This window comes from Lissotriton vulgaris, chromosome 2_2, assembly GCF_964263255.1.
Source record: "Lissotriton vulgaris chromosome 2_2, aLisVul1.2, whole genome shotgun sequence".
Lineage (NCBI taxonomy): Eukaryota > Metazoa > Chordata > Amphibia > Caudata > Salamandridae > Lissotriton > Lissotriton vulgaris.
The window spans coordinates 32,248,130-32,274,083 of NC_141688.1; the positions used below are offsets into that span (position 1 = coordinate 32,248,130).

The 25,954-nt window shown below is 43.1% G+C and overlaps 1 protein-coding gene across 4 annotated transcripts in view; it reads left to right on the forward strand.

Annotated features, from left to right (window-relative positions):
* PARP6 (poly(ADP-ribose) polymerase family member 6) overlaps positions 1 to 25,954 on the forward strand; it is a 332,536-nt gene that overhangs the window by 252,874 nt on the left and 53,708 nt on the right. For all 4 annotated transcript variants that reach the window (XM_086959240.1, XM_086959241.1, XM_086959238.1 and 1 more), the window contains exons 18-20: positions 1,740 to 1,812; positions 2,911 to 2,980; positions 10,476 to 10,555. In XM_086959240.1, the coding sequence (XP_086815366.1) occupies positions 1,740 to 1,812; positions 2,911 to 2,980; positions 10,476 to 10,555 (223 nt within the window). The remainder of the gene's footprint in view (positions 1 to 1,739; positions 1,813 to 2,910; positions 2,981 to 10,475; positions 10,556 to 25,954) is intronic.

Here is a 25,954-nt window from a genome sequence, read left to right on the forward strand (position 1 = left end):
AACATTGATTGGCAATCTCAGACAACGATCAACCAAGGAAATTGGCTTAGCGAGGTCAGTTTCAGGTGAAGGAGTCACATCCTTACAGTTCACCTTAGAGTCAAGAAGAACCTAGTTAATGTATACCCGTACGAAAAGGCCAGGTCGCTTTATTCGTTCGACCACATTCATCGGCCTACGTGATGGCAACACAAAATGGAGGCACAGACAAAATGGAACCCATATTCGAGACAAAGTCTCTGAATACGTAATGAACTTGCTAATTAACGTGACAAATTCACTCCATATTAGCCGTACTTACTAAATACGGTACAATCATCACCAAAATCGTGACGGAACCATAACCTCACAGGACAAGACAGAATTTACAGAACCTCAGAAGGTGTAGGCTTTCAGAGGGGTTAAATGTACTATTCCTACTCCAAACAGGTCAACAGGGAGTATTGTACTTAGCAGAGGTAAGATTTACCATTCCACCTCCAGTCTAAGCAACAGTAAGGAAAGTACTTCACTTCAACCACATTATATATTTGAATAACCCTATTAATTTAGAATAAATCTAAAAAAAATAATATGACCAATAATATATATATATATCAATGCTATCTTTAGCCGAAACGCGTCATGGCGGACTGGTGCTGGGCTAAAATTTAAATAAAAATGTATTTGCACCACCTTATGGGTCTTGCTGGTTCCTGCATTGCTGATCGGCTGATTTTGCTGTGTTAGTACAACTACGGGAGCGCCACGTACCTCATATATGTATATATATATATATATATATATATATATATATATATATATTACAATATTTCTGTCTCCCAATATTTTATTCAAACACCCTCTCCTTGGGTATACTTAAGGTATTGTAGTTTACCTTACTTCCCTTGGATTTATCTAAATATGGTATAGTGTCTTTCCTCTGGATGTGCCCAAGATTTATGTTCTGCATCATCCATGGCAGTTTCAAGATAATGTCATGTTTTTATTCTGGAATAAGTTAAGAAAAGACCTCATGCTATGTCTATTCAGATATATTGGATACTTTTTATAATGCGTTCCAGTGATGTATCAGGTTTTCTGCTACCAGACATCCTCCTGCCACATCTTTAGGATATGCCCACAGGGGCAGGAGACTGTTACTTCTTCCAGGTCCCACAGGACATACTCAAGATGAAGTCAGTGAAATATAGGTGCCCATGGCTGATTCTCGAACGGTTTCCTAGATAGATACTGCCACGGTTGAGCCAGATGGAATATCAGAAGTATCTTTAGAAATCCTCTTATAATGGCAGAATAATTTTGTAATGAAAATGGCAGTGGAGTTGGGACGTCTGTACCCTTTCAGGCATCACTGAGTTGGCATTCTTTTTGGTCCTTGAGAGGTGAGATACTAACCATGTTTTATGTGAAATGTGATGTTGTAAGCTGCATGGCTAAGAAAGATATGTCCTGCAAACCCTGTAAATCCAGAGGCAAACCTATGCTTTTTAAGGCAAGTGCTAAGATGGAAAATTAAATAGGAACATCAGGTAGGTACTAAATGATGATTGGAAAAGTTAATTCCTTATGCAATGATTTGATGATTGTAGATGGGAGAGTTGGATGGGGTAGGGGCATGAAGCCCTTTTTTGAGTTTGTTGGGTAATAGATGACAGGGATAGTACATATGTTACTCAGCAATGAGAGGTGAATTTTATTTACTGTTTGCATAACTGCTTTTGTTTCTTGTCTTGCAGCGGATCTCATATTGAGAACTGGCATTCTATCTTACGTAATGGGCTAGTGAACGCCTCTTACACAAAGCTGCAGGTAAGGATCAATGGTTTGTTAAGACATTATTGGTGCAAACTCAGTATCAGGCCACATCCTTCATTACTTTTACTACTTGTCACAGAACTAAGGTGATGTTATTCCATGATCTAATCATATAGAAAGAGTAGGTATGTTTTGGGAAAATTAGCCCTGCACCCTCTACCTTCCGAGGATTTAATTTTCTGAAAAGTGGATAAAGATGCATAATAGTAACTTAAGGTTTACCTCTAGGCAAAGCTTATTAACCGTATCACAGTAGACTGGGTGGTGGAGACGAGAAGCACAAAATTATTGTAAAGGATCAAAGATGGAAATAGGGGAGGAATGGTAGTGTGATGGCATCTGGATACTCTCACAGGTGATTAACGCACTCTACAAATTCACATAACATAACAACATAGAATGAACGCAATGCTGCAGACCAGGTTGGGTCTGTGTAGGACCGAACAAGCCTGCCATTGTTTATGGTATACTTCGATATTTGCAAATCTGTGGACTTCTTACTGATTTTACTCATTCTTTGTCACCAGGCAAAAAGCAGTTGAACAATTAGAATGGAATTGAACAACTGTAGTACAGTACATTAGTAAAACCTTGATACACAGCACCATAAATTAGTTTGCAGCAAGTATGACCTTTTCTTTCATGAAATGGATCCCACACTATCAGACATATCGTGAGTCCTCATTGTGATCCATGTAGTAAAAACATTACCACACAGAACTGGGGCAGTTTCAATAATCTTGTTTCGGCGAACACAGTAAAACTGCATGCAGTTTTTATTGAATTCTTTTATACAGAATACAAAATTAGCCCAGGTGCTAACTGTCTAAGCGATTATACTGATACCGTAACCTGAGGAATCAGTTTTTAACAATGCAGATTTTCACAGGGGTTGGCACATTTGCTATTATAGGGGCCTTGGTGTCATTGAGCTCCTTAGTCGCTTCTTTGTTTAGGATTTCACTTCCCCTCTCTAGTTGTCCCTATGTTTAGCTTGTCCCCATAAGCAGTCATTAGGTGAAGTTGAATTCAGTGAAGGGAGAAGGGAGCTCAGCTGTACCCATGTTGCTCATCCTGCTATTTTCCTGCAAGCTGCATGGAGCAGCCTATGGCAAAGGGATCTACCTGAGCCCCATCTCCAGTATTTCCTTTGGATACTCAGGTAAGGTTGTCTCCCATTTATCTAACTTTACCCATCTTCTCATTTTGCAAGGAACTCTACATTCTCTTACCTTCCTAATTTTCATCTATTGAAGTGCTTCTGTTTTCATGGCTTTATCGTCTGTTTGATCATTCATCTTGGGTCTGAATCCTTGCTGTTCTCTGTGTTTAATCGGCTATATTTTCCAGATGCTACCTTCTAGCCTGGTCCATTTTCCTGCACGACTCACTCTGCCAATCAACAAATTCATGATATTATGTTTTTTTAATAGCTTTGCTTACCCAGTTCAACAGTTTCCATTTGTTTGAGTTGCTTTTGACCTTTCATGTGTTAGCATGATGGATGCTGTTGTTGATATTTACTGCTGTTGTGTTTTCTAACTCTCATGTTTGGTTTTTTATAGATGATTATTGAACTATATGTTGTATTTTGATGCCTTTGGCTGTCCTATGTCCTGTGTGTTGGTTCCATTATAACTGATGGGTTTGCTATTTCATTTTTGTTGGTTCCATTAGAAGTGATGTGTGTTTAAGGCCTTCTGTGTACCCTACAATTTAGTTGGTGTCTGTGTAACCTCATGTGTGTTGTTCACAACATTGCTGATACCGGTGGCATCTCTGATGTTTGTGTTACAAACATAGTCTACATTATTGCTTGTCTCGTTATATGTTTATAACTGAGTATTGTTGGTTGTAGGGCTTGAGTCCAAGCCACTGGTTGATCTCCTTGACTTGTAAAGCTGCATAAGGGCTGGAATGACAAAGCAGTACATAAGGCATATAGTTTGAAGACGTATGACTACTAGTTAAGCCACTGGCTGGGTTAGAATGACTTTGTAGACTGGTCCTACCATTGCATTGTTTCTTCTTATATCTGTTGTTTTCTCTATGTACCTTCAAACTCAGTTCCCTGGGCACGTAGGAATCCCACGGTAAGCCTACGGCTTTTCTGAGATCACAGATTCCTGCTGAGCTGTAGCATTCTCACACTCTGGTGGTTTCATAGTGTCCATTTTCCCTTAGTAGTAGAGCTCTTATGCTTATCATCACATAAGCTTGGACAGCTTTCGTCTGCTGGTGAGACTAGGTACAACTGCCATCCCCCTGGTGGCCCGCCAACTCCTTTGGATGTTCTGCCTTCTGTGGCTACCTATGTTGCAAGTAAATATCCCTCCTTCCGAAAGTAGACTTGGATAACTGGTATTGGGTTTCTGAGGCATAGGTCACCGCCTGTCTCACTTATACACTAATGGTTCTGCATTTCTTTCATATGAGAACATGTTTGTGAATCTCCTGAGTCACAAATATCTCTTTGTTTTCTACGCCAAAGTCTTCTGAGAGATTTGTTTGCCTACCTTCTTCCTAGGGGTACCTGGTTCTGTATGTCCTTTGTCAGAGATGACCTATTTCAAGATCTTTTAGATCATTGAAGGTACCGAGTTTGGGCTTTTCTTGAGATATGCTAGTCTACCTATTTTCAGAGAGATATGTCTTTATTGGAGTTGTTCCAAATTTACATGTGCTGTAGCATCCTGCTTCCCTTTAGTCACAGGTTTCAGGTTCATGTGTTCTCACAAGGCCCTCTGATCTTGAACATTCATGAGACAATGTCTTCCATCTTTTAGGAGGCAAGGTCTTACTGCCAACTAGACTGATCCTTATCTACTTCTTTTGTGTCAGAAACTCTACAAGGCTATACCTTCTGATTTTCCAGGAGTGAAATAAAAAAAAAAATGTTCTTAGTAGTGCGCTTCTTTTGTACTGCATTCAATTTAGTTTTTCCTCTTGTCTGTATACATATATAATGGTAACTATGTAATATAGTTCACTATTGCCATTCTGGGGTTCTGTTGACATCATAAACGATGAAGCCGAAGGCCGAGTGGTTTGTACATGTCACCAGAACCCCGAGATGGAGCTAGGACACCTTTTTTTTAAAACTAGTTTTATTTGGGTTTTCATATTCAGACATAAAGTAATATAATACAATAAATGTGCATCATTCTGAGTCAATATACAATCACTGTTCCAGAGGTTCGTAAAATAGTGGTGTACCAATTGGGCCATAAATTGGGCAACTCATCCACCCGCCCTGTGTGTGGTGTTGACAAACTTGGGCACTAACACTAAACTGGATGGAGCTAGGACAACTTATTATGCTCCATATTTATTTTGTGGTAGTTTAGCTGTAAAAAGCTGTTTTTTTCAAAGTACTACTAGCAATGGGTACTAATTGGAATTCGAATGTTTAGGCTGTGTTTATTATTCTTGAATATATGTTAATAAAACAATGGACAATGTTGAGGGTCAATGGATTTAGACTAATCTGTGGCAGTAGCATCTAGCATCTAAATATGGATGTACTGTATTTCCCCATTTCCCATATATTTCTGCACATAATTCGAAAATTATAATATAACATGTTTCGATCTCGAATGGATACAAAGAGTACTGACAGAGAATGTAACACACAATTTGTATTTTGCTTCATAATTTAGGTAACCTTGCTGGTTAATTTTGACCTACAGTTCGCATAATCCTAGACAATGTAAAGGCTGTGCAGATAACTTTGGTCCTGTAATTATGGTGGTGAGCTCTGTATATTTCATGAGTCCTTGTGAAATATGTATTTTATAGCAATGCACATCAATGTACCAAAACATAAAATAAATAAATAAATCAATAAATATAGATAGATAGATAGATAGATAGATAGATAGATAGATAGATAGATAGATAGATAGGTAAGTAGGTAGATAGGTAGATAGGTAGGTAGGTAGGTAGGTAGGTAGGTAGGTAGATAGATAGATATTCACCAGCCTTCTGTTCCCACTCTCCCAGTACTCAAATATAATATGTATTTTTTCTGAGTTTGTTGCTTTTTTCAGTTTAGCTGCGTTCTCTGGCTGATTGTTCTGCTTCATTCTATAGCTTTAAAAGCTCAAGGTCGTTTCTGCATATTTTCTAATGATCAGTTCTTACCCTCCTTTCTCTCCCTCGCTCACTCCATTGGGCAGAATTAGGAATTTCTCTGGCATTGCACTCCTTCTTTTGATCACTAGCAGCACAAGCTTTTCTGTAATGTGTTCACTGTCTAATCGCTTTTTGTTTCTCTGAGCTGAGGAGTGTCATTTGGTCTTCCAGCTCATATTTCATGTCTCCAACCCAACCATTTTCTGACTGCTTATATGCTTTTTACATTGGCGCTCCATTCAGGTTTCAAGATCTGAGTAAGGGGTGGGATTGGAACCATGACAATTATTGAAGTTGATGGGTGTAGTAACTCTTGTCATTTGTCTGCCCTCTGTTAGTTGTTATGTATTGGACCAGTTACTGCTGATGTCTCTGCTATTTTGTCTCTTGGTTCCTTGTTAACTGATGATCATCCTTGGATTTGTGTTATGGTTCCTTATGTAAATGTTGTGCCAGCTCCTCTGAGTTAGTTCCATTATAGTTATTGGCTGTGCTAGCTCGTGTATATCCTTCATACCCATGTACTATGCTGAAGTTTGCATGCTGATTTCATTACTGAGCACATACACATTTCTCAGCTGCCTGATTATCGGTGATGGATGTGTTAATTAAATAGTTTTGAAGACTTTCCTACGTTTTGTGTAATGGTTACATATCGTTAATTTGTTGTTCATAACTCTGCTGTGTTGGTTACTTTGTGGGTAATGTGCTTGCTTTTCCATGTTGATTTACTTACAGACGGTGGCTATGGAAGCTTTTGTGTCTTAGTTCCATATTAATGTAACACATGCTAACTCTGTGTCGGTTCCATTATGGCTGATGGCTGCGCTAACTCTTATGTGTTGGTACCATTGTGACTGACGGCTACCCTTTATCTCATGTGTATATTCAGTTTTGGTTGATGGATGGTGCTCCCTCTAGAATGTTATTTCCACTATGGTTGATATGGTCTAACATTATGACAGATGATTATGGTAGTGTCTCTTTCATGTAATGCTGTGTTTTGTTTGTCCATATGTATTTGCTGCCTGTGGGTGCCTTCTTCCAAGCAATGGTGATACATTTTTTGTTGCCTATGGTTCTATTTTATATATGGCTCCTTTGTGAGTGCTGACTTTTTTATTACCTTTGTACTTCCTTGTTAGCCAGAGGGGCTTTACTTTAAATTCTGTTTTGTTTTATAATCCCTGGTGTTTCTGCTAGTCGCTGCGTTTCTAATCCAACGGCGGTAATGACTGTGATCATATCTGGTTCATTTGCCACAGCTAGCTGGGCTGGTTTTTGTGTTTGGCTCTTTGAAAGTTAATTGTTGTGTTTTCTAGTTCCGTCTCCTCTTGCCTTTAGATCCATTCCATAGCTCCTGGCTGTTGTAGTTATGATTCTTTTCCGGATAAATGGTGTTAGTTAGCTTTAACATATTGTTTGCATGACGTCAGCTACTGTACTTCCAGTTATTTGGTTTCTTTATTGAGTTTGCTTTTTCATACAGCGTGTTTTTTCCAGAATTGCTGGGTCTTAGCTGCTTTGTTAATGTTTGTTTCATATTTGGTGATTTTGCTAGGACTTGCATAATGCTTCCCTCAGAGCTGGTGGCTGTGCTAACATTTGGTTTGCGTATTTAGTACCTAATACGTGGTTGGTTCTTCTGATCTAGTGGCTACCTTACCTCTTGTGCTAGGTTCTTTTGTAACTGATGACCCAGCTAGTTGGCTTCTCACCACTACCCAAGTAATCACCAATATGACAGCCTAAATCTCACCCACAACTTATTCACCTTTCTCCACCACATGCAGCAGATAAGGCGCAGATCACCCAAGAGGCACCTTCCAGTTCTAATGACATATGCAGGCTATGAGTTTTCAACTACCTGGAATGGGGCAGAAATTCCATCCTGATATTACTTGCTAGGGGAGCTTGGTTAAGGTTTCTAAAACACCAAATGGGTTTCTTGCCAAGGAGACTTCATTCCAATTACACTGATGACAGGTTTTCTAGATCGTAGCTCTGTGCTCGTTCTCTTTATTTAATTGTATCCATGACTAGGGGAGACGAATGAGCGCCCGTGCTTCCTCCTTCTCTCTACTCAGTCACCTAAAGCTGTATTGTCAGCACTTGTCTGTGCATACTTTGAACAGCAAATATAAACAGTAGCACTTTTAATTGTGTTCTAGGCCTGCCTGAATGGTCCATTACTAATAATAAAATGTAACAAAGACACAAAAGTCACATTACAAATGTATACATATTTATTTATAAACATATTTGATGTCAAGACAAGCAATTTGCAGGCTGTTTAAAAAACACATGACTTGCTGGCATTTTTTTTTAGTAACTTGAAGCCCTGTCAGTGTTGCAGCGCTTGCCTCTGTAAATTTAAAAGAAACTTTGTCTCCTTTCTGCTAAGAGCTTCCCCAGGACGGGGTTAAACTGGTAGAGCTGAAATGCTTCAGCTGCTTTGGGAGGCAGGATGCAGGCCCGGTTCTAGCGGGTGGGCCGGGTGGGCTAGGCCCACCCAAATATGAGCCTGGCCCACCCAAACAGATGTCTCCTTTGCTAAAACTGAAAGCAAGGAAAGACCGTCCTTTTAGCTGCAGTGGGAGGCAAGGAGTCTCCTCTGAAATCGAACACAAAGGAACAGGACTGTCTGTTCGTTCGGTTTCGTTTTTAGCAGAGGAGACCCTGCCTCCCACTGCAGCGGAAGCATCCCAGCTCTACCAATTAACCTCCTCCTGGGGAGGCTAACTGTGAGCTCTTCAAATAACAAAAGCGCAAGTCTATTCCCCTCCCTCCCCCTCCCCTACAGCTCGACCATAAACAGATTCTGATTTAAAAGGGGTGAAGACTTGCATGCCTCGGGGCAGTAAAATACTGAAAGGGAAGATCTTAGTGTGGAGTGCGCGTCCCACAGATTGAAGAACTCTGCTCTACTGTGTTAATTGATTAAGGTTTCCTACATACAGATACATTTAGCAATTTGTAATAAAATTTGGAATAACATGCATTTTGCACATTTGTTCCTCTCATTTACCATCAGTGGAAGGCGCACAAGACATTTGGATTTGCAGCTGTGCTGCAAAAACGGCCCTGTAACAAAAACGGCCCCCAGGGGCCCAAAACCGGCCCCCACCCGTGCGGCGTACCGGGGATTGCCCGGTACCCACTACGGCCAGTCCGGCTCTGAACATAATCATTTGGTAGCGTTTTATAGCTTTGTAGAGCACTGTTGGAGTGGACTACTTTACCTGCTTTTATCAGTGAAAACAATTACTAATACTTAGAGCATTTTCACTATTATTCCCTGTTCTGCTTATGCAGTTTTTTGCTTCATAATTTCCACCATTTTTCTGGAATATCAATTTTGTCTTTCAATATTAATAATTATGTGATCTGCCAATAGTATATCGTGGGCAATGCTCCTTCTGGCTGTGTTATTCTCTTGAACATTCCATGTTTAATGTTGAGTCCCCTGTCAAAATTATTCCAGTAATTCTATGTGTGGTATCTATGTGTCTGCTGCTCCTAAATCACTTTGTTTTATTCTGGCTGTATTTCAAGGTCTGCCTACATTTCTTATCTGTGTGTGGGTTCTCTTCAGTTCTCCGTGTTTTTTAATTGAAAATAAACATAGAAATCTTTATTACCCTCTATGAACTCAGTCAATATTTATTTCAAAGTACAAAAACTTCATGAAACACATTACAAAAAAATCAAGGTTTTTCTGTAGTCATCATTAAGAAATATAACAATATTGCAGAGTGCAATGTTTGTCAAAATTACACATTTTTGTAAGACAATGGCATAGACATATACCCTGTCTAGTGTAAAAAGCATAGGTTGAAGAAGGTGACTTTTCCACAGACTGTGTTAAGACCAAGTGCCATAGTAGAGATTAAACCACCTTACCTCTTGTGGTAACCATAATATTGTACTGGTCAGTACCACATGCTGTGTTTGTCATTCATACAGCATCACCTAGGGTCTTATTTTAAACCATGAAGACCCTCATTCCAAACTGCTAGTAAACGTCTGTGGTTGCTTAATGGGGTGTTTCCTAGCCCCCCGTGATTACATGTAACACAGTAATCCTGTGTGCCAGGATTTTGTCCCTCAAGAATTCCCAGTTGAAAATCTGGCCAGTAATGATCAATAACAAGGCAAATCTGGTATAGTAAATCCAATTTCCCTGGTTATTCTTGATCGTAAGTGGGCAACTCGTAATGGTGTTGTTTTCGAATCCCCCCAGAGATACTGTTCTGACTGTCAAAGGCATCTCCATAGGCATATCTCCATTCATTTTTTACCATACATTCTATTTTTCCTGTAACAGTGGTTCATATGCACAAATCCACGCATTATTTAGAACCGTGATCCCATTTCCACGTTTATCGTTTTACAGCTAATTACCAGACCTTTTTTTATGCAAATGATAAAATTTCATCTGCATTTCTATGTTTGTAGAGGAATCTGCCCCATTATTCATTGTATATTTGGAGCTTGTCAGAAATATTTTTCTCTTTTGACAGGAATGGGAAAGGGACAGCACCGGATGCCATCCAAGGATGAGCTAGTCTTGAGATACAACCGCATGAACAGCATTCCTCAGGTAAGAAGGGGATGAGCTGTACCGCTCTAGCTGGCTGGGATTTGACTGCCAATCTTTAACCATCCTGTAGGGGCAAATGGATGGAGGTCGTAGAGCTCTGAGCATGCTGTTGTCCTTAAAGTTGACATCATTCTGTATTTATGCAGAATTACGCATGAGTGTTGGATGGATAAAGTCACGGGGGTCACATGTAGGTGGATCTCACTAACATATTTACTCTAGAGGTTTCCTTTGAATCCTAGAGCGTCCAGCTGATTTATGGGGTACGTCTAAAGCAAAAAGGGGAGACTGCATTTATTCCCTAGCAGTATACATTACTTTAAAAAAGGCTTAAATTCACATTAAAAGATTATTAGAAATTCCAGAATTGACACTTTCTCATGAGTCGAACGTAAGAGAGAGTGACCAAACCTAGGCAGCATTCCTGTTATTTGCCAAGAACAACAAATAAGATACAGGACAAACCTGGCCCATTGACATGCACCTTGATGGCTTTATGGCTTTGAACCTAAATATTCACCCTGGACACCAATCTCTCCCTCAAGTAACACATTGCTGAAGAAAGAAAGACATCCTGCTACCAGCTTTCTCTTCTAAAGAAAGTCAAACCATTTCTTCAAGCAAGCACCATCAGAACTGCTGATCAAGCCCCTTTACTCTTGCATATTAATGGTGGTAATGCCCTAGTCCCTGGTCTCCTGGATTCCGCATCCTATACATAGCAACACACCATGTCTCATCCAGGTACTGAAGAAATATGATCACATCACCCCCATTCTGATGTAACTTCATTGGCTTTGCATGCTACCCCACACCAGCCTCAAAACCAGCTGCATTATTTACAAAGCTACATTGATCAGCACCCTTACTTATCTTGCACGCAAGATCACCATATCTGGTGGTTCCTGGCACACCCGCAGCCAGTGCACCATCAAACTGCAGATCTAGAAACATCCCTTTACCCATCAGGATCGCCCAAACACTGCTCCAATTAAGAAAAGAGTTGAAGACTCACTCTTTAAAGAACACTACATCACAGTACAGTAACCATCCACAACCCAGCTCCCTTTCCATTTACTCAGTGATTTTATGCTTTTAGTTGACCAGGTACAGTGCACCGCTGTCTTTTGGCTAGGTTTGCATGATAGAAACACCACATACGTACATGCATACTTATGTACAAAGATAAAGTGATAAAATGCAGTGGCTGTGACCTTGAACAGGAACTCCCACATCATTTTCTTAGAATCTGCTGCAAATGGTACAGGTAGGAGCTGTAGTGTTCCCACGGCCTGCCGCAGAAGATTCTAAAGGTTTGTCCATCCTTACCAATACAGCAGCCCAGCAGAGATGAAATCCCAATCTTTTGACACACAGCCATTTTCATGAGTTAGGATTACTTCATATTGTGTTTTACCCCTGCAGGCACTAGCAGTCAGAAACATGGTCATTGTGACCAGTGTACAGCATACAGTGTCTCAGCAAAATTCAGCAATTTCTCCAGAGCACACCCAAGCTTGGTTAAGCGAAAGGATAGTTTTACCTTCAGTGCTTTAAGTGTATTATATTTTATTCTTTACCCATGTTGAAAACAGTATATTCTATTACTCTCTGAATCGGTGTATTAACACCTGGTCTCTGTGAATGAGTACTCTTCCATCGGTGCTGTACTGTTGTTCAGTAACTTAGGGCCTGATTTAGATCTTGCTGGACGGGTTACTCCATCACAATGATGAAGGATGTCCTATCCACCAAAATATAAGTCCTATTATATCCTTTGGGATTTATATTTTGGCGGATGGAAAATCCATCACCATTGTGACGGAGTAACCCGTCCGCCGAGATCTAAATTGGAGCCTCAGATGCAATACTACAATATTTTAGGAGACTAGCAAATTGGTATGTTTGTCAAATGTTATGGAACTTGGATTAATATGGAACTTTTTTTCATTTAAATCTTTATAAATAATATTCAAGCAAAATCACAGTGGCCGAAAAAGATATCTGTAATTAATGTTTCTACTATTATTTTTAAATAGACTTTATATGTGTTGGAAATGACCCATTTTGCCGGGTTATCCCCAAACATTTTGCTTCTTCCTCCTATTTTTCCTGATCTGTTTTTGTTGGATATAGGACGCTGAGCACTTTCCCACTGCTGATCAGTGCTAAATGCATATGCTGTGTAAATTATGACGATAATTGGTTATCCATGATTGGCATATTTGTTTTACTATTAAGTCCCTAATAAAGTGCACTGAGTGTGCCGGGGCCTGTAAATAAAATGCTACTAGTGTGCCTGCAGCACTGATTGTGCCACTCACAAGAGTAGCCCTGTCAGTGTGTTTCAGACCTACCACTGTAGTGTCTTTGCACACAGTTGTGAACTGCGCAGGCCGACCAGGCAAGTGCACCCACTTGCCAGGCACTAACCTTCCCTTTTCATACATGTAAGACATCCCTTAGGTAGGCTCAAGGTATTCCCATGGGCAAGGTGCAGGTCTATTTGAAAGGCAGGACATGTACTGGTGTGTGTGACGTTCTGTGGTGAAATACTGCCCATTAAGACAAGACAGAGGAATAAAGTTTAGGCACTCTGAACTCAGAATTTAATAATATCTTTTAGTGAAGATGGTTTTTAAATTATGTGTTTAAAAATGCCACTTTTAGAAAGTACAAAACACAAAACAATGAACCCGGCTACGTACTACCGTATGCTCCTACTACTCATGGACTAATGAACAGTCAACTCTTTTATCTGTCCGAATCAAATTTTTATTAGACCATTCCTGTTTCTTTAAAAAATTAATCAAAACAATTTTTAGGACTGAAAAAGAAACATAGACTTACACATATATACAATTCACAATAACATACACTTAAAGACAAAAATGGACTATGACACTGTGAAAAGAATTATTAGCAACAACTTGCAACATGACAAAATCAGCAAATGAATTCATACATTAATCTGATGCAAAACATATTTTTAGAAAAATGTACATCATATACAAAATTTAGTAATAAACATGAACATATCCAATGTTATGAACCACATATGTTATTCCAGCTCCAGCGTCAAAAGAGTATCTGAATAATGTATCAATCCTTTATCCAATAGTTTCCTTCAACACTTGCCGCAGTCAGAATTAACGAAATGCCTCCCAAATTGCCAACGCGTTTCAAGACCCAGGCGAATAGTACTGGGACTATCATCAGGGCTTTATATAAACGGACAGGATAGTGTACAAAGAACGAAATAAATAAATGATGCAAAAACAGCATCAACCCAAACTGATTCTCTCTCTTGTACATGTAACTAACTTAGTGTGTACCTGTTTTCTAGAGTTGGAGCAGCCGCTCCAGCTGTCTTACTCCAAGAGTTTTTGGCTTTTCTCCCTTAACTTTGCCAGTATACATTTCTGAAAAGAAAGAACCAAAGTACTGAATATATCTACTTCTACTCTCGACTTACAACTTAAGGGGTCATTAAGATGGCGGACGGACCTGCGTCCGTCCGCCACCCCCGAGGTAGAGGGACCGTCCGCAGGGGCAGCGGTGGTCCCTCCGTTGCAATTAGGATGTGACCGCCACCCTGGCGGTCACATCCCGTATCTTTAACCTTGCGGCGGGTGCTGCTTGGAGCAGCACCCGCCGCAAGGTTAAAAATGCATGTATTGCATTTACATGCACAAAGCGGCAGGCACCGCGCGGTGCCTGCCGCTTTGTGCATGCAAAGGCAGGGGGGTACCAAAGGTACCCCCCATGTGCACAACTCACCCCCCCTTCACCCTGGGGGCCCCAAAGAAAAGACCGTATGCCTTTTCGTGGCGGCATTGCCGCCGCAGAAAGGCATGTCCCAATGCAAATCCTAATATGGCTGGCGGTGTCTGATAGACACCGCCACCATATTAGAACTTTTCCGCCGCGGTCGGAAGGCGACTGCAGCGGAAAAGCGGCGGACGGTCTTCCCGTCCACCGATGACCCCCCAGCCATCCTAATCTGGCGGGGGGTCTTTACAATCACCGCAGCTGTGAATCCGCATCCTCCGGGCCGGCGGTGGCTTCCGGCGGCCCGGAGGATGCGGATTCACCGCAATCCTAATCGGCCCCTAAGTTAGTTGTTTTTTAAAAGGCATCTATATTTACTTCTCGGGCTTTCTGACTCACCAAAAATCAGCTTGTGACCCTCCAGTGGGTCGCAACCCACAGTTTGGAAAACACTGCTCTAATCTATCTCAGTGCTTAATTTTTTTTAAACAAGCATTGGGAAAGCCAATAGGTCTGTCTTTAAAGAAATGTTGTATTGTAATGTGAAGCAAGTAAGTACCTAGAAATCGATAACATATTTATGTGGAAGTAAAGAGCTGTAGAATAGTATTGATGTAGATTAAAAGCTCAGGTGACAGTTACAGTTAAGCCAGACCTCAATTTTTTTTATTTTTTATTATAAACTTTTATTGCAGCAATGATCATCCTCTTGCCATGGTATTACATTACACGTAAACGGCCTTAGGCCGACAGAGCACATTTTATCTATAACGTACACAGCCATCAAGCCAACAACCCGAAACGGGCAGGCGGTGGTAATAATTACGACCCAGTGTTTGTACATCCTGGCGCACAACAAACAGCTCCCAGAGGCTCTTCACAAATGTATATACTGTGTGCCCCGCTATCCTTGCGGGGCAAACAAATGTCAGTGGTCCAAAATGTGTACCACGCCCTCCCTAAAATCTCCCTGCTCCTCCAACTCCCCTCTCCTACCCTGCACCCCCCTACCCTGCATCTCCGGGTCTACAGCCGCTGTCTGGGGAACTCCCTGTTTTCCGCTCAGGGACTCTATAGCGCCCGTCCCTGCCACACCAACCGCTTCCTCCTCCGCATTCTCCGGCGCGCCTCCTGTGCGAAGCCTACAGGCATTATATAATCCCCAAAAGTTTTTCGGTCTGCTCCTTGGTGGGGGAAGCTCGCTTTTGTTCTCCAACTGCGTACAGCAGTACAGCATGTCGTGAGACCATTGCCGGAGTGTCGGGACTGGACCCCACATCCTGCACATCGCCACCCTCTGCTTGGCTACAAGGAGCCAATTTTTTAGAGTTTCCCAGCAATGCTACCATAGGGTCAGGCACGAAGTCTGTCTCCACCACTCTCCCCAATATGCATATATTCCCGGGCAGTGGCAAGCTAAGTGCAGAAAATCCACCGTCTGAGCATGACATCTCTCACAAGACGCCTCTGCTCGGAGGCCGTACCCGCAGAGTCTCTCCGGTGTATAATAGGTCCTATTGAGGTACTTGAAGTGAACAAGCCTATGCCGCCCGTGGAGCAAGATCTTCCTGGTGTTCATACAACAGTAAGTCCACGCGGAATCGTCAATCGTGGTCTGCAAGTCACGCTGCCAAGCAAGCCTAGCCGCGGTGTATCTATTTTCCCTATGCACAATTTGTGTGAAGCAGTTATCATTTTGCGAAGGGTTTTAGTCTTGATCACGTAGGACAGTTCCCGGACTTCTGGAGGCTCAGCCAGATCTTCCCCTAGCATGTCACCCAAGGCCCCACGTACCTGTGATACTGGAACCTCCTCAGCAGGTTGTTTACGAGCGCTGCGACCCCACCTGCTCCCAAGTCTTAACCATCCCCTCTTGGAAAAGATCATCAGCTACTTCTATTGACAGAGTGCACAACGCACGGACCACTCCCCTGTCTCTACATGGCCCCAGCCATCGCATCCACTCAATTGGCATTACAGGGGAATACAATAGAGCTCTGTCTTTCTGCTGCATTATATTGTACCAAGCATGTCCGGTGGAATTAATAGAGTCTAAGATGCCAGTTCTGCGATCCAAAGGCTCAAATATTGTGGCCGGTAGGGGGAGTGGTTCCGCAAACAGTCTCTCCATGCGGAGGAAAGGTATTTCTGCCTCACCATGTATCCAGGCGTGAGCAGGAGCACCCTGCGCTACCCTATAATATAATTAGAAATCCGGCGCTCCAAGACCCCCCAAATAATATGGAAGGGAGAGAACGTTCCACTGTACCCTTGCTTGCTTACCAACCCAGGCTAGTTTTATCATGGATTGACGAAGTCGCAGAAAGAAGGAGCGCGGCAGCACTATTGGTATGCTCATAAATAAAAATAGTAACCTGGGCAGAACCACCATTTTCATAATTGAAATTCTTCCCATCAGGGACAAAGGGAGGTGGATCCACAACTCTACACCGTCTTCAAGCCTGTCTATGGCCGTCCTGTAATTTCCCGAAATACAATTTCTGAGTCGGTGTGCAGCCTAATGCCCAGATATCGAATAGAGTCAGGAGACCATTGCAGTGGATAGTCCATTTCGAATTCCACCGTTGCTGGAGTAAGGGGGAACACTATCGACTTTGCCCAGTTAACCTTCAGCCTGACAGCTCCCCAAAGTGGACAACCTCCCTAATGACTGAAGGTCGGTGATCATGTCCCCCAGGCGAATGAGTGCCGTAGCCCTGTAGTAAAAACTTCTATCAACTGTAAGAAGACCGTCCCCAGTCCCATTCCCATCAGTACCTGCCTCATGAATGCTCATTCCACCAAATCAAAGGCTTTTTCCATATCTAGGAAACCCGCTATCGCCTTATTTTCCTGTCGCACATGTTGTATTGTGCCGAACACAGTGCAACTGTTATATGTAAGGTTCCTATTTGGTATGAATCCAGCCTGCTCCGGAGCAACAAGAATATTTACCATAAGGGCAAGTCTATTAGCTAATATCTTAGCAAATATCTTGGTATGTACATTAAGCAGCGAGAGGGGGCGGTATGAGCTGCACTCTTCCGGGGGTTTCCCCGGTTTAGGAATGGCGACCAGGAGAGCCTCACTCATCATCCGCGGCATCGTGCCCATAACACCCATATCCTCAAATAGGGTGGCCAAATGCGGAAGCAGCAGATCTATGAAAGCCTTATAGAAGGTAACCGTTAGGCCATCCGTTCCCGGGGCACTATTGGTTCTCATACCCGCCAGTGCTTCAGAGATTTCATCCTTCTCGATAGGGTGCATTTTAAGTTCCCTGTGTGTATCAGGGAGGAACTGTAATTTAATATGCTCGAGATAGTCCACTATTTGCTCCTCAGCCCCATCTAATTGGGAAGTGTACAGGTCCGTGTAAAATTGTTTAAAGCGATCTGCAATTTCCGTCTTCTCCGTTAGAAGCGTCCCGACGCTGACCTGATCTGCGATATCTGCGTCTTATCGCACCTCGCCTTCTTCACTCGAGCCAATACAGATCCTGGCCTAGCTCCTTCACCGTAAGTTCTAGCCGTTGCATATTTACCCATATGTCTCACTTCACTGTCAGCAGCGTCATGATACTCCTCTATCAAAGTTTTGATCTCAGCCTCTAATTTTGCACCCCACCCCCCCCAGCAGCCTGGCGCTGCTCCAAGTCATTCAGTTTTAGTTATAAGTCCGCTAACTTTTTCCGTATGGCCTTGAGCACGCCTGAGTGTTTGGACATTGCAATGCCTCTAATATATACTTTAAATGTTTCCCAAACTGTCTGAATCTACTGCACCAATGTTAGTTGCAAAGAAAAGTTCTATGGCCTCTGCAAGCTCCTCCTTGAACAACGGGTCCAGCAGGGAATAGGGGGGAAACCGCCACTTGAACAGCAGCAATGTTTTCTTTGGCACAGCAAGCGCCAACATAAGCGGAGAGTGGTCAGAGAGTTTGCGGGGCAATACTACACATTGGCGTACCTGGTCTAGTAGCGAGGACGAGGCAAGCCAACAATCTATGCGCGTGTGTATATTGTGAAATGCTGAATAATGTGTGTAGCCACCTTTGTCGCTATTGCGAGCCCGCCACACATCGCGCAGATCCATAATAACCATAACATTGTGTAACCACCTCGCAGCCGCCAACGGCTTCCTTGCAGAGCCTGTCGATCTGTCTAAGTCTTGATTACGCACTAAATTGAAGTCACCCCCCCCCCATAGAAGCCGTGCATTCCTATATGGTTTAGTAACAGTGGGTAACGTCGCAAAAAACTCAGGAATGTCATAGTTGGGACCATACACATTAACTATGATCAAGTCGAAGCACCGGCCCTGGCACTTAGATATGACATTTTGGCTGTCAGTGTCCGCATGCAACAGCGTGATAGTGAATGGTATTCTGGGATTAATCCAGGCATTACCCCTCTATCGTGCAATATGAACCCTGCTGAGTTTATGTTACCTAGCAGTCCCCTATTGCGCAGCATAGGGCTCAATTGCGGCAGGTGGATCTCCTGCAGCAGAGCAATTTCCATGTGGCGTCTGTTCAGGTAACTAAGCACTTTTCGGAGCTTATGTTGATAGTTGAAACCCCTGACGTTCCAGGATTTGGCTTGCACACCATCTATTGAGCCACCAGAGTCGTGTGTGCTATGTGACGCCATCACTGCGGCCTGCCTTCATCACGCAGTCTATGTCAGTGCATTCTCGTGTATAGGGTACCATAGGCAAAGACAAAATATCCCCCCTGACATCCCTTACTCAAAACTAACTTCCCCCTCATCCCCATCCCCCTCCCACAGCAGCATGGCATAGTCAATCCCTAAGTCCCGGAGTTGCCTCTTCAGCGGTACAAAATGTCTGCGGGCTTCCTGAACCCGAGTGGTGAAGTCCGGGAACAACAATAGTTCTGAGCCCTCATACCTCAGGATTTTCTTCTCCTTGGCCACTCGGAGCGCTCGTCCCAGTAATTAAGTAGCTTCGCGATAATCGGCCGCGGAGGAGCTCCCACCGGGGGTCTGGGGCCCAAGAAGCGGTGCGCCCTCTCCACCACGAACATCGCTGAGAAGACCCCCTCTCCCACGAGTGTCACCAGCAGCTGCTCTACAAACTTCTTCATGTTTCCCGTGGGGATGGTTTCCGGCAGGCCTGTGATACGTAAGTTACATTGTCGGCAACGTGCCTCCAAGTCCTCTGTCTTGTCCTGCAAGACGCGTAGAACCTTTCCAAGTTGTTTATGATCAGCGTCTAAGGTGGTGTGAGTTTCCTCAACCTCAGTGAGCCGTCTTTCCGACATATCAAGCCGTTCTGCGTGGTTGTCATGTCGGTCAGCCATCCTGTCCATTCTGTATGTGAGGGCATCCATTTTTGTGCCCAATTCGGTAATGCCACTCTGCAAGGACTTTTCCATCGATTTGAGAATACTGCGTATGTCCGGGTACGAATCGTCACTCGCTGGGAATGGCGTCCTAGTGGTCTCGCTTGTGGTGGCGTCATGGGACTTCGATCGCTTCTGGTCAAAGGAGAGCTTGGATTGCGTTTTGTCCCCTCTACCCATGGTGCCAAAAATGCAGCAACTTCAGCAGCTGGGCTGGTGATTGCGTTTCGTATGCTATGGGACAACAGCACACCAGCGGAGCCGCGCTTCCCCCACAGCTCCACCACTGTCGCTCCTGTACGCCCAGACATAGTTCTGCCCGCCTGCTGGGCTTACCACTCTAGTGGGTCAAGAGTAATACGTCCGGGACCAACTTCTCCCTGCTGAGCGCACCCCACGAGTACCGGTTCAGATGTAGTCCCTTATGTGCCGTTTCTGACACCAGCCACCATCGAGCGCGACACTGGCATCCACTGTTACCCCTACGTTCCTCACAACGGTAGGGGCCGCCAATCCTCACCTCCACTATTACTTACGGGAGGAGCGGCAACGTCTAGGGGCGGGGGAGTGGGGCCAGAACAACCCACCAAGCCTTTTGTCCACTAAAGTGTGTCCTTGTAGCGCCCTGGCCACCCAGGACACACTTTAGTACACCCAATTGCAGATGCCGCCGAACTGCCAGGGCACCAGATCTCCACACTGGGGCAAAGGCACGGCAGATGATGTGTTTCCTCAACCGCCAGCCGCCGGTACTCCTGTGTCGCCCAGCCGCCGCACCAGATCAATGCCGGTGAAAGTTCTAAGCACACACCAAGCTCCAAGGTGCCCACTCAATGTCGACAAGCTCTCACTGCAGCCGGATACTTTACAGAATAGCGTTGCCCCCCTGTGCTGCCCGGGCCTTTTAGCGAGGTTTGTAAGTGGTTGGCCTGCGGAGAGACAACTCGCTCCTCTCTCCCACAATTTCCGCGCTGTGGTGCTTCTTTGCCCTTCAACACCCCGCTGGGACCCCACCTTTGGCCTGACAATGATACTCTGTGCGCCTGTGCGAAGTGCGAGACACCTCGTCTCCACACACGACGATCGTCCACCGCAGTGCACCACGAGGATCCAGAGTCTGCCGCACGCAGAGTGACGCAAGGTAGACACCGCTTTCACACCAGACCGGGGATCAGCGGCCTGCCTGTAGCGCCGCAGCTCCTCCACCTAATTGCCGCGTTATGCTCCCAATGTCCGTCTCAAGCTTGTCGGCAGTACAAGCACTCCAAGGCGTTGTTGTGGGCCAATATGTTGGATGAACACAGCAGGATAATTGAAGGATAGGCGAAGATCGCAGCGGAGCTCCGGGCTCAAGCGGCCATTTCGTTCGCGAGCTAGCTCCTCTCCCCCGTGAGACTACATTTGTAGTTGAAGGGCACAGCAATCGGAAGGCATGCAGTCAAAGAATGGCACTGTATTTTGCGCAGTACAACGTGTGTGTTCTACCTAGGTATTAATGGATGGTGTTGAAGCAAAAATAAGACTGTGCTCTCCAATTTAAGTAGAATATGTGTACCCATTTATTACTGTTTAAACAAATTAGGAGACCTCGGACGGGGATTACTCCGCGTTGCCAGCAAGTGGAGCCCCTGGAGAACTGCATTGTCCCAGATGTATACACTATATAGAGGACATACCTATGAGAGCAAGAAACACTTGGTTGAAGCTACTGTTTGACGAGAGCTTATCTTACTATTAATGATGAACTGCAAGGATTTTCAATTTCTGTAAGAAAGCTGCCTTTACACCAGCTGAGTACTTTGCCTGTGTAACTGTTTTCATATTTCTACTTTAGTCTTATTTTTTTATTTTTCTCACAGGCACTTTAGGCTGCAATCAATATAGACCTAATTGCTTTTCTTTGACAATGTCCACACAATTCCAGCATAAGCCATATGCATTTGCCGCGGTGGTGCATTGTCACCTCACAGAACTCTCTGTGTTTTTGTACGAATATTTCAGATGGTACTTTCTCCTATTCTAAATATAATGACAGAATTCCATTCAGGATGCTGCCAGAAGACAATACATAGTCAAAGTGGTAATACATAACACATTTTAGGTGCAGTTTCATTGCATTTTTTTTATATGGATTTTTAAATTACTCCAAGGGCTTGTTAATCAGGCAGGTAGCCAAGAACTGAATTTGGGATGCTTAAGAAAATTTGGCATAATGTTAATGTTAAACGATTTTGTGTAGCGGATGGCTACCACATAATGGGCTTCCCATAATGTGAGTGTATCACACCCCATTTCAGTTTTTCTGACAGAACACCAGTAAACAAATGGATTTGCTATGATAGTTCTTATTTGTTTTTAAAGTCTGGATATGCCTTTAAGCCCGGTGTGACAGAACAGTACTAATAGAAACGACCTGTGTTTTGTGCACTAGTGATCTAAACCTTTAAATCCATTCAAATGTTTAGTTTATGTTGGGTGTGAAGAAAAAATACCACATGGTATATGTATTAGTAGGACTACAGGATACAACTCAAAGCTTTGTGGTAGACAAACTGATCAACACATTGTGAAGTTCATCGAGCCAGTGTGTCAGTCTTGTCTGTGGTACTAACCACTAGTGCTAAGGATGTGACCAAAATGTTCAATCCTTAAGAATACTTGTGCAGGTATCAGAATGTGAGCCAGATGTACTAAGAATTGATTCAAATACAGTGGTCAGAAATTGCACATCGACTTTTTGCAAATCAGTTCTGATTTTGCGAACTGCCCCATTTACTAATAGGTTCTAACTGTCTTTCTGCTCCTCTGTACTGACCATGGTGACTTTCACAATGGTGATCATTCAGTCTCTTCCCCTAGAGACCATGGAGGAGGCACACATTCTGCAATCCAGTATCCCTTTAAAGATGACAAGCAAGTCGTGCACCATCCTGGAACTGCACCAGACCTTCATTTTGTCATACTGCAATGGCTAAAAATTGGTTTACCTGCATTACCAGTCCTTCCTCTTGACCCACTGTTGGACTATGTCCGTGCATCTTGCCTGCATTGTTAGAAGATTGTGCGGGCAGCATCTCAGCATTTTTCACGGTCATGTAGCTCTACCTATTTCAAGGTGGGTTATTTTGAGCTTCTTCTCTGGCCAGACTTCACATCAGTGGGCCACGCTTGGCCTTGAGAAGTGACTTTTTTGATATCTAGATAATGTGAAGGGGGCAGTGTGTTCTCCCCTTTTATCTGCACACCTGGAATGGAGAAGAATATGTATGCTTTTGTTCACTTCACAACCACGCTTCCACGATTGAATCCATATTCAGGAAAAGGTTCATTGAAATAAATATGGGAAGCGTATCTTGTATGGGGAAAGGAGTGGCGCTTTCAGATGACTGCCGTTGTATAATGTACTTTATCATGCCACAAAATAGCACACATCTTCTCATTTTCTCTGCATCATTCCTCTTAGATTTTGCTGATGATATTGTACCCAAGATACCCTATTTCAAGCTGCTGTTTTGTAGTCTGAGTCCAGCCACCTTCCCCGTACACTGCTACTCACTCCTTGAGTGGCTGCCTTTGTTGTTGAGTACCTTTCAAGTCTAGTTCTGTTATGATAGACTGCCCCAAGGGACCCGTCTATGTTACGAAGGTCTCTCCTGCCCTTCTAATGTCTCTCTCACCACCAACCAATTCATGGATGGACCCAGTTCTGTGGCATGCTATGTAAATGTGTCATTCATTAATTCGTCACAGTGAAATGCGAGCATGCCTGCTCAGTTCTGTATTCAGTGTCGCCTACTAATCGTTATATTTAGTGCCTGATTTAGAATTCTGTGCTAAATGAAAAAACTTTAATTTCTGGAGGAAACTCATTACACAGTAGAATCCTCTGGATCAATTTTCTCCAAGATGTTAACCATTTGGAATCCGAAAATCTGGCAGTTGGGTCTACTCCAAATTTAGTGTTTCCTATAGACGTTTGAGGGCTTTCAGTTATCACAAAATAGTTAATTGGGCCCTCAATGTCAAGCCATAGGGTAACAAGAAGCAATTAATGTAGTCTTTGCCCAAAAGAGGTTTAAATCCGTTGGTGTTGAAAAAGAGGCTGCATTGGGTGACCCTCTGCTTCATTAGTGGTTCAGGGGGGAGCTTCCTATCAGTTATTTAATGTATAAACTCGCCCCCTCGTCCACACTCTAAAAAAAAAAAGAATTTGCTCTACAATTATACTGATGACATGCAATTACTTGTTAGACTCGGTAACACCCATGAATCCAAGGCATAGTTTCCATCTACCATGCTGTACATCCTCGAATGGATGAACAGCAACCATTTGAAACTTAATGCAGATAAAACCGAGCTTGGTATCAGCAAAAACAAATTTGTATACCTGACCGACTCATGTTGGTCTCCTGTGTTGGGAACTACCCCCAACCCCAAAAAAACTAAAAGTCTTGGAGTGATCATCAATGCCAAACTCTCTAAGAAGCCTCAAATTGGCTCAGTGATCTCCTCAGCCTTTATCATGCTGCATAAAATCAAGAAAATCACCACATTTCTTACATTGGAGGGCCTCATTCAAGCGGTTATTGCTCTTGTCATCTCGAGGATCTATTGTGCCAACTTCCTCTGTGCTGGAATATCTTAATGCCTTGTTAGAAGGCTCCAAATCGTCCAGAGCCAGTCAGCACATCTTATCCATAAACAACCTAAATGTTGTCATATCACTCCTCTCATGAACAATCTCCATTGGCTGCCTGTAGAACAAAGAACGATCTTTAAAGTAGCATGTATCTCTTTCAAAACCTTCTATAATGAAAGCCCTTCTTTTATCACCTCCCGAATACAAAAAATACACCCCTATGCGCTCATTACGCTCTGCCCACCTGAACTTTATGTCTATTTCTAAGTTCAGGTTGAAGAGACAGGACGCAATCAGTTCTCAGTCCGTGCCCCCTAACCTTTGGAACTCCTTCACCACTGAATGATATCCAGCAAACTAAATCTTTGCTTAGCAATACTGAAACTAGTGACAACAGGATACAGCACAAGGAGTCCGTATCACCACTCAAAGGTAATAACCCTCATACTTAAACACGCAGCACAAGATGCAGTGCTAAGACTTACAGGTTAGCCTCCAATCGGTCTTTGGTCATACCCAAAGCAATTAGCAATAGGCCCCTAGTTGCAAAGCAGTTAAAATATAGCCATCCCTCACACAACTCTAGCGATTACATCTAATACTTTGCAAAGCGTGGGTCTCTCGGATGCAGCTTCCTTCAGTCAGAACTTCATTAGGTTAGATCACTATACTAGTTCCGATCTATCCCTACAGTTGAAGGAAAAATCATTAGAAGAAAACGTAAATAACCACAATCATGCAGAACTACATACATCCTCAGGAACATTAAGAATATTCTACTTCGCACAGAAAGCTAGCTCTCCAAAACCATCCATATTAAAAAATCAGTACACTCTTTACACAACAAATTTGACAAGATTAAAACAACCCATTTGCCTCTGTCAAATAGAATTCTTCGTCCACGCAAAATCTTCAGTTATCTGATGTTCTCCGAAACTCAATCCTTATTGCAATCGTACAAGTTGTCATCCAGTCTCCCCCACAGAGAAAGGATCAACAAATTAGAGCGGTTCAGTTCAATGTAAATAGAATAACACAGGTCAATCCTACAAAGCTAAATGTCAGGAACCAATAAGAAATAACATTAATCACTGTAGGGAAAGACACTATTCAAAATACCACTCTGAAACCGCTTTTGTGCATACTACTGAATTGCCGTTCAGCAATGAAACATACAGCGGATATCGCTGACCTAATCCTGAACCAGGGTATTGACGTAGCTAATCTAATGGTAATGTGGCTCAATAATGCGTTGTCCCCATGCCTAGACCTATTGATTCCACCGAACTACAATATTGTGAGACTAGATAGGCTAAACAAAACAAGTGGAGTAGTGGCCTGTATCCACAGATCAAACATCTCTAAAGTTCCCTCTGAAACTCCTGAGACTGTGAATACTTGGGGCTCTCTCTACGTCTCTCAGATAATCAACACTTTAAACTACACACATTCTACCACCCCCAGGTAGAAATGCATTGTTTATAGACCAACTAATGGATATTATTAAAGCAAATTCTGATCCACATTCCAACGATATCTTTCTAGGGGACTTCAGTCTACATGATAATGACTAGGCCTGGGCGGTGAACTTCTCTCTGTTTGCAGAGTTTCCAGAGTTTTCCGCA